Here is a 13,528-nt window from a genome sequence, read left to right as displayed (position 1 = left end):
CCGAGATCGCTACGGTCAAGGCAGACCTTGCGAGGTGTGGCTATACCACCAGTACCCTCAACAGGTGTGACCTGCAGACATATGACCATGTAGCGACCAACAGGAAAATTCAAGGTAATGACTCCACAACGAGTGCTTTTATCCCATACTACCGAAATCTATCACAGCAGGTTTCTAGGGTCCTGAAATCACATGGGATAAAGTGCGTACAGCTCTCGGGCAGGAAATTGCGATCCCTCATCTCTAGAGTGAAAACACCAGTTCGATGGTGAACCTTGCTACAAAGTGGACTAGTCTATGGCAAGAAATGCGGAGAAACTAAGAGATGGCTCAGCAAACATCTTTCAGAACACGAAAGAGCTATCCACTTAGTGGATATAGAACACTCAGCCATTGCCAAGCACTTCTGGTCAACTCAACATGACATTGACCTGCCTTGCGATGTCGTGGTTGTCAAGCGGTCCTGCCATTACGGACACCACACCTGGTTGGAGCCGTTGCACATCACGTGCTCTAATACTTCAGTCAACAGAAGCAGTGGATGTCGTGTTCACCCTATTATTGAAGCAACCATTCTCATGAGTGACAAATATTGGCAGCATTCACATACGTCACAACCACAGGCTTCATCATCAAACAGTTAACTATTACATCACGCAGTTCACTATACATGACCAGCACTACATACCTTTATGTGCTACATTCCTAAACTCTCAGTTTGACTAATGAAGGTTACCATAATAACCAAAAGCTATTTGTACTGTATGTATTTAATATGTGTTTTACAATTTAACATTAAACTTGTCATTTATTTATTCTGTCTTCTGTTTTGTTCTGTGCTATGTAATAACTCACCATAATGAATCCAGAGCGCACAGGCCTCTAACTATGCGGTACTGTTTACAGGTATTAGATTAAATTACTTTTGAATAAATACTGTACCCTACATTATTATTCATTATGTGTTTTTTCAGCCTCTTTTAACTTAGTTACAAATCATAAAATGCTGTAAACAATACCGAACATATGGCCTGGTGAAGTTTGTTGGGGGTGAGTTGTACTGTACTGTATTTAGCATCTATAAGACAGAAGTTGGACTTACGTACAAAGTGCACTTACATACATGAAAAAAACCAATTAAGTATGTAAGTCGAGGAGTACCTGTACTTCCATTCAAAACTGAGTTTCATTAGCTTCAAAATGCTGCACTAGCTCATGACAACACCTCACTCTGCCATACTTCTGCTCCACATTCAGTGCTTTAGGGACCCACCTCAAATAAACAGTTTTCATTCCTAAAACATTCACCATAATATTGAGAACGAGCTCATAGATGTTGAATGTTGACTCAATGTGGTTCAATGTTATTCTGTGGTCTTGCATGATCGGGTCATGGATGCAAAAGCATCCACATTTGCAAGTGTCAAAATGGTAATAAGTCTCCCATTGCAGCATGCATCTTTAAAACTGTCTTGTCCACACTTTAATTCTGTAACGCAGTTTTTGACCCCATAAGATTCCCCTTATGTTTGCTGCATGTCTTCATGTATTTCTTTCACTGACATTCCCTCTAAATGAAGATAGTCACTGACTCCATGGTTTTTGATTTTCTCAAGTCGCCATCTTTATTCACTTTCCACACTTCAATGCCCTCTAAAAAGGAGAATATAGTCACACACTGGAAATTTTCTGTGAACACGTAAGAGTTACAGTACAGATTGGCAATAACTGCAGTTTTGAATTTCTGATATGCATTAATGCTTTTGAGGATTTTTTCATTTTATTTATGTGCTGAGTCAGTTGCTATTCACAATGGTAACCACACCTGTGAATTTTCAAAATGCAACAATCTTCCAAGAGTGTGATGCTTTATTTCTCTTCAAAAGAGTGTGTCAGGTGTCTAGGATATCCTGCAAGAGAAATTCATGTTCTGTGACACTCCATAAAAATGACAATGAAAATTTACAACTTTATCAGTTAACTCTTTTACAGCTAGCCTACAAAGTAAGGCTAAACAGATTAAAAAACTTTGACATGCAAATAGTTATGCAGTTTACTAAAAAATAATATATATATATATATATATATATATATATATATATATATATATATAAACATAACTATACTTTCCTAACTTAAAGATTGTATAAACTCTTTAACATTGCATATATTAAGATATTCTAATAATACAGAAAAAACGAGCAAGAAAAACGATATTGACCTTGCGACCATTACCACCCTCCCTTTTACCTGGACCTGGAGTGAGCTCTTTTTCCCTTGTTTTGCTGCTGCTTTGATGAACTGGATGATGAATGAGTATGAGATGATGAAGACGATGATGAACCTGATCTTGAACGAGAGTGCTGGGAAGAATGGGATGAATGGCTGGAAGATCTTGACCTAGAGTGAGAGGAAGCTGATGATCGTGAAGATGAGGAGTGTGATCGAGATCTTGAATTTGTCCTATTATGGTTATTCTTTACAATATCTTTTTTATCTTCATTCTTATCTTTCTTTTCATCATCATCATCATCTCCCCAACCACTCAAGTCGTACTTAGATAAATCAGCATCATCTTCATCTTCTTCCTAAACATGGTGTTGAAAGTTATAGGTTAAAAATGTTTTGTTAATTACAAAAATTATACTTACAGCTTATTTAATTTTAATAATCTTCAAATGATCCAATTTCCCAGAAAGTATTTAAATATTAATTCAAAGTCAATATATAATAAGTCAGTGACAATTATAATTCTTTTAATACAAAGGAAGTAATATGAAACTGAAATAAAACAATACAAAAGAATGGAAAAATTACAGCTGAATTCCTTCATGCAGAAATGTGAACGTCAAAAATTATTAGTGAAATATAATGCTGAAATATAATTCAATATAACCTACTATAAAATTATGGGGAAAATTACTTAAAAGTTAGTGTTAATTAAAACTTAAAATTGTTCAAGAAAACTGTGGCTGAAAATTTAATTGTAGAACTCACATTTTATCACATTTGTTATTCAGAGTATCTTTTCATAAACAACATTAATAGTAAAAATGTTTTTTTTTTTTTTTTTTTTTTTTATGTGAACCCCAAACACGAGAGGTATTAGAACTTAGTACCTATAGTACTTAGTACCGTGCATGGGTTGGAGGTTGAGAAGACGAAAGAAGATATTTGTTGACATTGGACTTGAACTTCTGTAGATTGTAATTTTCAGGAAATACGTATGAAGGAAGGTTGTTCCAGATAACGGCAGTTGAATGAATAAATGAGGATGATGAAAAGTTGGTTCTGTGAGTTTGAAGTTGGACAGTAAATGGATGTTGGCTGGTGGCGGCACGTGTTCGGACTGTTTTGAAAGAGAGATCGGGAATTATAGAAGCCAATTCAGAAGAACAGTGCCCATGGAAGTATCTGTAGAAGAGGCATGCAGCAGAAACAGTATGTCTTTGAGAAAGCGAGTGGAGAGACTCTGTTAGAGATGAATCATTAATTAACTTAACTGCCCTCTTCTGAATGGAATCAAGAAGCCTGAGAGAGGTTTTGGGGGCACCACCCCAGATGTGGGAACAATATTCTATGGCAGGGCGGATTTGCGATTTATACAGAGTGTGCAGCTGTTTGGAAGAAAAGTAACGCCGAGAGAGAGAGAGAAAACCAAGTTTTTTAGATGCAAAGGAAGCAATATTTGTAATGTGCTTGTGCCAAGGGAGATTAGAAGTCAGGGTAATCCCCAAAAGAGAAAAGAGTGGGAGAAAGAACTGAACCTTGGGGGACACCGGCATTAGTGGAGAAGTTAGAAGACAGAGAGCCATCTACCATCACCCTCAGTGAGCGATCAGAGAGAAAACTGGATAACCAATTACTAAAAACAGTTGGCAAACCATAAGATGGAAGCTTGTTTAGAAGACCTTTATGCCAAACACGATCAAAAGCCTTTGAGATGTCAAGAGCAAATACTTGTGTTTCACCGAACCTTTCCATTGAATTAGTCCATAAATGGGTAACATAAGCCAGAATATCACCAGTGGATTGACACTGACGGAATCCATACTGGCAATCGTTGATCAGACGGAAGGTTTCTAGGTAGTTTAAGAGTTGGCGGTTAATTGATTTCTCCATTACTTTAGAAAGAGTAGAAGTAACTGCAATGGGACAGATTTGTCACCCTTTTTAGGAACTGGCTGGATATGAGCAAATTTCCAAGCAGAAGGAAAAACACCTTTGGAATAAGAAAGTGAAAAAAGGCGGCAAAGAATAGGAGTAAGTTCAGGAGCACAGGTTTTGAGAACAAGTGGAGAAATACCATCGGGACCTGGAGCTTTCTTAGCATCAAGATTCATCAAAATCCTTCTGATATCTTTTTGATGGAAGACCACAGGAGGCATTGAATGGAGCGTGTTGGGAACGGTGGGAGGTGTTTTACCAAGATCATTAATACATGAGCTGGAAGAAAAATGGGATGCTAGCAGGTCAGCTTTATCCTTGGCTGAAGTGACAACAGAACCATCTGGTTTGGACAGAGGTGGGAGCAGAGATGAGCAAAAGTTGCGGCCAATAGCTTTGGCAAGAGACCAGAATGCTCGGCTACCATTAGGGCAAGAAGCAAGTTTTCTACTCTTAGCCTGTTCAAACTCTAGTTTGGACTGATTAATAACTGCTTTACAATTGTTGTGAGCTTTGGTGTAGGCAGAAAATGAAACTGAATTAGAAACAAGCCAATTACCATATGCAACATTCTTCTCTTGAACAGCCTTAGCACATTTATTGGAAAAATTGAGCATGCTCAATGCCAATGGGATTCTTCATCTTGCTCAGAATAATCACCTCAGAGGGCATAAATTCAAATTGAGGAAGGACGGATGTCGGATAGATGTGCGGAAATTTGCCTTTGGCCAGCGGGTGGTTGGTTGGTGGAACCGACTTCCATCACTTGTTGTTGAAGTTGATAGCCTAAACAAATTTAAAGCTCAACTGGACAGGTATTTCGAACGAACGGAGGGGTGAAATGGGAGTGGGTTTTTTTTTTTTTTTTTTGGCTGATGCTGAATAAGCTTGCTTTCTTGCATCATATGCCTCTACTAATGCTAATGCTAATGCTAAAACCAAGGTTTAGATAAAGGAAGAGATTTTAAAGTGGAGTGTGGGATAAAGGATTCCATTCCTGCAAGAATAATTTCACTGACACAATGAGCAAACGTTGACATCAGAAGTTTTGAAACAGTAATCCGACCAAGGAAAAAGAAGAAAAGAAGTCTTGCAGGTCATCCCATTTTGCATTCTTGTAATGCCAAACAACATGAGGTTGGGAATAGCCATGAGATAAAGGTTCCATTGGAGAAGAGACAACCACCAAGTTGTGATCTGAAGTGTCTAAAGGACCTCTCACTTCGATCGTGTACTTAGAAGGGTTGTTTGTGAGAAAAAGATCAAGCGTATTGGCTGTATGATTGTGTAATGTGTGTGAAGAAATACCAGCGCTCTGCCTTACTCCTACCTTTTCACTTAAATAGGACGGATGAGTCCTACTTCGATTTATTTGGTTTTATTTTATCTGTACATTTACTTTTTTCTTTACTTTGAGAAATGTATACTCCAAGCTTCTGCTTTGAAGCTGTGTAATAATTCTTTGTAGCTGCACCCTCAGGCACATTTGTTTGCTGTTTTGTAGCTGTCAACAATAATAATAATAAAGATAATATGATTAGGATTGCCCGGTATTCTTGTAGGAAAATGAACAATCTGTGCTAGGTCATTAGTAATTGCAAAAGCCTCAGCATCTGGACCTGCTGGTTCGGTGTGACTAGAAAACGGAAGCCAGCTGGAGTTGTGAACATTAAAATCACCAAGGAAAATTACCTCACTGTTAGGAAAGTTGGACTGGAGAAAGTCAAGTTGCAAAGATAGGAAGTCAAAGAGCTCCAAGTGATTAGTGGAGTTGGGAGAATGGTAGAGACAACAGATGAATTTGACACAATGAGCTAGAGAGATTTTAAGACAGAGAAGATCAAAGAGAGGAGATTCCAAATTGCCAAGTCTCTGACAGGGAATATCAGAATGGACATATGCACAAGTACCACCTTTGAGGCGAAAGGAATCATACAGCGAATAATTTTGGCATCTGAGATGAGCGGTAGTTGAATCAACCGATAACTGAGATTCTGTCAGAAAAAGTACATGGGGTTTGGCAGACTTCAAGTGGAAATGGACATCGTTGAGACCACGTATACTTGTGAAATGAATTAGGAAGTGCTTGGGAGGTTTAGATCTTTTCGCAGATAAGCTTGCTCTATTAGTTTGACAATTCATGGTGTATTCAATAGCAAGAAAAAGTGGGTGGGACAAGTAATGAAATTTTTGGATAAGGCCTACACATGGTAAGAATATACCCAGATCCTTGACATAACGTGGCCTCGACAATGCTCCCCGCAAACACACTACTCCGACTCCCTCCAGTCCAATCTGGCAGAGAAGAGGTAGCAAGATTATACACTAGCTGATCCGGAAGCCTCCTAGAGAGTTACCAATAGGTTCGGTCCGGTGTACTAACTAGCAGCCAGCCTGCGAACACCGTTTTAGAGCTGTACCCTCCAAATGTAAGGAATATTGAATCTCGCCACGACGTTCATCATAACCTCAAAAGTCATCAATCATACTGCATGATGGAAGAGATAGGGAAGGGTTGACCGGAACTTAGCTCTAGAGACTAAACATGGGTTCCACCACTTCAAGCCTCCAATAAGCAAAGTGGTGGTATTTCACCTGTTGATGAGAGTCATCTACCACCTAGTACTTCCTGGTAACATAGAGGGGCGGCATTCCTCCATGTGGTGTGGGCACCACACCTCGACCCCTGCTTATGTTGGTTCACACCTGGGTGGTCACCCACCATGTACTTGTGTATGGAGGTTATATCCAGGATTACTAACAGTCCCACCATTGTGGAGGTGCAAGCAGAGGATTTGGCTGTCACAGACCATCCGGACTTCGCCGAAATTGGGTCCACTTGACTTGAGTGTCACCCAAATATCAGTTCCATCAGCGTTTTAGACTCCCAGGTAGCAAGTACAGCTTGTCTGGCATATCTGAGAGAATGTCTGTGACAACCTCAAGGACCAAAAGGTTTGTTTAATTAGGAGCCATTCAGTCACACAACACATGATATTTTTTTTATTTTTAACTTTTTTAGAACTCTGTGTAAAACTTTATAATCCCTGGCTCCTCCTGTAATAGTTTTCTGTGTAATTATTACATAATAATGCTCCATCCAGCACTTTTTACCTTATTCTTTGTTATTCTAATCTCAATAAAAAGCTAAAATATTCTGTTGTAGGAATCATTGAGACATATGAATTTCCCTATAACAATCTGGGGCAGCTTTGACTCCACTTCCTCATTATTACATAATGAAACATTCAAATTAAAATTGCACTACTGTGATTTTAATGTGTTGCACTGAAATTCCATAATGAATGTTGTTAAAAATTTTCTCAAAAAAAATTTATTTCAGTAGAATTTATTTGTTCAAATAAATTCTACTGAAAGGGATAATCAGGAAGAAGAAAAGTTGGTGCTGTGAGCTGAATTTGGACTGTAAAAGGATGCTGACTGGTTGTGGATGTGTTCAGAGTGGCTTGGAAGAGATGAGAAATTACATAAAAATATGATAAGAATGGAAGTTAGATTACTTAAAAAGGCATCTCAACCACAGAATTCATGTAGTTGCAGTTACCAAATTATGCAACCAGAAGAAAGGTGGAATTTTGAGAACGTTAACTGAAACTCCAAAAGAGTGTGAAGCAAGAGTGGAACAAGATGTGCAAAAGAAGTCTGACTCTAATATGGTCAAGGTGCTGACTGATAACATTATCTTAGCAATTAAAATTAATGCTTCAATGCAGTCTGTGCAAGAAATTCATGCACGTGTCCAAAAACGTAAATATATCAGAGAGTTGGCGCAGCAAGAACCATGAGTTTGAATTTGTTGTGTATCAGCTTTGTACTGCAGAAACAAATAATGGGAGAATTACAGAAATCTTCACCTTGTCATGGTTGTGGAGCTTGTGTGGCTCAATGATCTACAGAGCTATGATGGTGGTAGCTTGCTACTGGTAGGGCTTCCCAAACCAGAAAGGTTTGTAGCTGGTGACCAAACAAAAAAAGATACCCTGTTCCTCCAGGTTGGGGGTTGCAATGGGCCAGCTCCCCATTCATCATAAAACTTTCAATGTTAAAAGACCTAACAGAGAAGAAAAAAAAAAAAAAAAAAATCAGACGGACAAATAGGAATCGAACTGGCAAAAGGAAAAGGATTATAAATGTTGGCTGCTGGAATGTACGAGGAGTTAGCACAAAACAAGATGAAATTTTATTGGAATTGGGAAAATATAAATTGGATGTGGCAGTCTTAACTGAAACAAAGAAGAAAGGGACAGGTGAAGAAATGAACTTCAGAATATATTTTCCTTTGGTCTGGTGTCGACTAACTTGTAAGAGCTAAGGCAGGGGTGGCTGTACTTATTCACAAGAATCTCAGAAAGTTTACTGAAAAATGGAGTTTTGTTGATGAATAAATCACAACCCTTGAAATTAAAATATATGGGAAAAGAAATTACTATTATTGGGAATAAGTTGCTGTAAAATAAATGAGTCTCCTATAGATATTAAAGATTTCTGGGAAAACCTGAGAGAGGTAATAGAAGCAATTCCATGTTTGGGGGGGGGGAGAGGGGGGGAGAGAGAGAGATATTTCTAATAAGAACTGGCAAGAAAAAGTTCTCGAAACATGAAATAATTTTCTTTGTTGTGCTGATTTTTATTGTACCATTCAATTAATAAATAAAATAAAAAATATGAAGTTTTTTAATTTTCATTGTAAATATTCTTATTATGTATATTGCAGAAAAATTTTAAATTGCCACATATGTCAGGTCGTGTAAAAATTTTCTGCTCAGGCAGGTGTAAAATAAATTAGAGGGAATGTTGCCAGCTAGGTCCGTATGACTAGAAAACGGAAGCCAGCAAAAGTTGTGAACATTAAAATCATCAAGGAAAATTACCTCACTGTTAGGAAAGTTGGACTAGAGAAAGCAAAGTTTCAAAGAGTTGATTAGTGGAGTTCAGAGAATGATAGAGGCAACAGATGAATTTGACAGAATGTGATAGAGAGATTTTAAGTCAGTGAAGATCAAAAAGAGGAGATTCCAAATTAATAAGTCTCCAACAGGGAATATCAGAACGGACATATGCACAAGTACCATCTTTGAAGTGAAAGGAATCATACAGCGAAAAATTAGGACAACTGAAATAATTAGTGGTTGAATCAATCGAAAACCGAGATTCGGTCAGAAACGTACATGGGGTTTGGCAGACTGTAATTGGAAATGGACATTATTGATATTACAACCGAGAATGCATATATTTGTGAAATGAACGAGGAAGTGTCGTGAGGTTTTGATCTTTTCGCAGATATGTTTCTCTATTAGTTTCACAATTCACGGTGTTTTCAGTAGTAAAAAAAAAAAAAATAGAGGTGGGGGACATGCTATATGATGTAATGAAATTTTTGGATATGGCATACACATGGTAAGAATACACCCAGCTCCTCAACATAACATTGCCTCAACAATGCCCCACGTACACTACTCGATCAGGAAGCCTCCTAGAGAGTTACTAATAGGTCCGGTCCAGTGTACTGATTAGTGGCTGGCTTGTGAACACCATTTTAGAGCTGTACCCTCGAAATGTAAGGATGATTGGATCTTGCCAATATGCCCATCATAACCTCAAAAGACATCATACAGCATGATGGAAGAGATGGGGGACGGTTTAACAGAGCTTTGTTCTAAAGACTAAACATGGGTTCCGCCCCTTGAAGCCTCCGATAAGGAAAGTGGTGGTATTGCAGCGGTTGATGAATCGTCTACCACCTAGTATTGCCTGGTAACACGGAGGGGCAGCATTCCTTCGTGTGGTGTGGTTGCCACACCTTGACCCCCTGCTTATATTGGTTCGCACATGGGTGGTCACCCACAGTGTGCTGTTGCCATAATTCAGGATATATCCAGCATTACTAACAGTTACTAATGGGAAGGCGCAAGCAGAGGATTTGGCTGGAACAAACTGATTAGATTTCACCGAAAATAGTTCCACTTGACTTGAGTGTCACCCGTATATATATCAGTTCCATCAGCGTTTTAGACTCCCAGATAGCAAGTATGGCTTGGCATATCTTAGAGAATGTCTTCAACACCCTCAAGGACCAGGATGTTATATGCACCTTAAACTTTCAAAGTCCCCTCTTCAGAAAAAAGAGTAATCACGGTGAAAATTATATTATTGATGTCACATTTAAAAAAAAAAATTTCTTACCAGATTATATCATTGTTTGCTGCTCATAACAGAATATGCAGACACCCAAATAGTTTTAATTAGCATCATTTGATCCTTTTTACGATAGAGAATTTTTCTTTAAAATTTTGTTATTATATCAAATACATATCAAAGAAAGATTTTGTAACAGTACAATTTTCAAACAACTCATTATCAGTAGCACATTCTTTATTTTTCGTTTTGTGCAGCAAGCAATGATGGAAGTGAGGATTTGAGGTCAGACATCACTTTTTGGAAGTTTATAACATAGTTGCCAAAAAAGTTTTTTTTTTTTTTTTTTTTTTAATTTTGTTACAAGATCAAATATGCATCTCAGAAAGGTGCTGTGGTAACAACATTTTCATAAACAAATATGTGAGTAACACAATCTTTTTTTTTTATTCAGTGGGCAATATGGTACTTTCTGTTTGACACTAGTTTTTGCAATCTGAGGTTGTCAGCAAATAAATTTCCTTAAAATTTTGTTAGTAGATGCAATGTACACCAAAGAAAGAGTTGTTTTTTTTTTTTTTTTTTATGAAGAAAGAATCATTGTGAGGCACACAAAATTTTATCTTTGCATTCAAAGAAACTATTATAGTAGTTTCTTGTCTAATCTAAACAAGTGGGAGCACATAAATGCCTTAGCTGAGCAAACCAGGTACAGCTACTGCACACTAGCTAATTTCTTGTTTGTTATAGTAAGCACACTAACCACTGATGCTACAAAAATTCCTCATTAATTTCTCTCAGTTTAGTGAGAACCACATCCACTTGCTTATGCCAGAAATAAACTAAAAAAAAGGTATAATAGCATTTTCATACTTGATCCAACATTTTTGTTGAAAGGTAGTGAGAGCTTCAGCTGTGTGGACAGAAGAAATTGCTGAAATTTCATCTGAGTCTAATGGGATCCAAGTGAAATACCAAAGGGATTATTAAATTTATGGTAAATTAGGTCACAAGTGCTTTAACTTTGAATTATTCATGTGGTATAAGAGTATTTCATTACATTATTTAATTAAGCTTTAATTTTATCAACACTACTGAAGATGAAAAGGATCTGAGGATTATAATACAGTCTTATATGAAGTTCTCTTCTTAACAGTGTAGTAAAACCACCTGGAATATACAGGAAGCCAATCAAACATGGAGTATATACACTGAGTGGACAGAAATCTTGGGATACCTACCTAGTAACAGGTAGGCCCACCTTTCGCCTGGATAAGGGCAGCTACACGGCGAGGCATTCAGTCCACTAGTTCATGGAAGCATTCCACAAGTATTTCCATCAATGCTTGCTGTATTGTCAGTAATTCCATCACATTCCTGAGTGGAGGATCCAAAGCTCGGATGGACCATTCCACAGCATCTCAAAGATGCTCCAAAGGGTTCATTGTCCAGTGAACGGGGAGGCCATTCCATGGTGGTAAAATCTGTGGAATGCTCTTCGAACGATGCTCTAGTCCCAATGGCTCTGTGGCAAAGGCATATTGTCTTGTTGGAAGAGTCCATTTAATTCATCTGTAATTCTACTAAATAACACTGACTCGAATCTATAAAACGCCTTTATTATGATAAAATAAAATACATGTGTACTGATCGTATAACTGTATATTAAAATATTAAAGAAAAATAAAATAAATGTTGTATAACAAGAATAAAATACAATAAAATATATAAAATTAAAAGCGAATAAAATCACTGAACCACTAACACAGGAGTTTTCGGCAGCAGCGGCCGCCTTCATCAGCTATAGTGGTTGCAGGATGACCAACAATCTATATGTACCACATGTCTCAGAAGTTCTGCGACATGAACTATGGTGTCTGCACACGGTTCACTTCTCGTGCATTGGAACCAGAAACTGGATAGGCCACTCTAAACCATTTGTCTCTTTGTATGATAAGGGCTTCAAAGAGTGGATGAATATGACAGCCCTTATCCCTATTAAGACTGTAGCGCTTGGATGAACATATTCTTAAACTTTCCAGCCATTTCCAGTTCCAAAAGCCATGTGTTATCCACGATCACGGGTTCTTTAGCTGTAATGCCATGCCCAGTTTCCCAGGCATGTTTCGCTACAGCTGAACCTCCGTAATTTGCAGTCTTGAGTGCTCTATTTTGTTCTCCCCAGGCGATCTCGCAGTCTGCATTTCGTTTCCCTCACATAACACCCCCACAATCAGGACACTATTTCATATATGACCTCACTAGTGTCATTACCCGCAATAGGATCTTTAGTTGTAGACACTACTGTGTACAGCCTCTGACATGGCGGCAGCTGCACACAGCATATCTTACACGAACGTAAGATATGGAAAATGGGTTCCAAAATGCCCGGATAGTAGGGGATGTATACAGTGGAAACAGGTGTTTCCACCACATACATCTTTATGAAGAAGCCGGGGGGGGGGGGGGGGAGTAATGTAATCACTGGAGGCGAGTTCATTCATGACCTGAGTGATAAGGACTTAACAAACGAATAGATAGAATTATTAAATCTAGGCTTCAATTTCAGTTTAATACATCGTAGGTCATTTGATTTAATACATCAGTTTAATACATCGTATCCCCATAGCAGTCAAATTAGCTGTGGCTAATTTGCCTGAGGTCATAGCTAATGAGATCTGGATTAGGACATTGTGTGCATTACGTTCAGCACACAAAGCTACTTCCAATTTAATAGTTGCACAAAGAAAAGCATTAAGAGAATTAAAACAAGATGATAATATTGTAATACTACGTGCGGACAAGGGTAGATCTACGGTAGTGCTGAACAAAAACGACTATCGAGAAAAGGCCCTTAGTTTACTGAGCGATAGATCTACGTATAAGATTATTCATAGGAATCCCCTGAGTGGACTAGAACAATGTTAATAAGTTGGTCCAGAGTTGGCTTAAGGAAGGAAAAATATCTCAGGCTTCAATTTCAGTTTCCTGGAGGTTGCATGCATTGGGCTGTCACTTACCTAGATTTTATGGTCTGGCTAAAGTGCACAAGGCTAGGGTTCCTCTCAGATCACTGTGTCGTTTATTGGCAGTCTGATGCATGCACCATCCAGATTTCTGGCTGAACTTGTATATCCCGTTGTAGGACACTCGGATCATATTATTAAAAACAGAAGGGAATTTGTACAGTTCGTCCATGCTCAAT

General features: G+C 38.2%; 1 protein-coding gene across 1 annotated transcript in view; it reads right to left on the bottom strand.

The window, feature by feature from the left end:
* LOC150075683 (zinc finger Ran-binding domain-containing protein 2-like) overlaps nt 1-13,528 on the bottom strand; it is a 107,808-nt gene that overhangs the window by 38,509 nt on the left and 55,771 nt on the right. The window contains exon 7 of the mRNA XM_090388816.1: nt 2,251-2,588. Coding sequence (XP_090244942.1) covers nt 2,251-2,588 — 338 coding nt within the window. The remainder of the gene's footprint in view (nt 1-2,250; nt 2,589-13,528) is intronic.

Source organism: Mastigoproctus giganteus, chromosome 14, assembly GCF_048544385.1.
Source record: "Mastigoproctus giganteus isolate SK-2022 chromosome 14, ASM4854438v1, whole genome shotgun sequence".
Lineage (NCBI taxonomy): Eukaryota > Metazoa > Arthropoda > Arachnida > Uropygi > Thelyphonidae > Mastigoproctus > Mastigoproctus giganteus.
The sequence above is the reverse complement of the archived record's forward strand: the minus strand, read 5'-3'. Positions and strand labels throughout refer to the sequence as shown.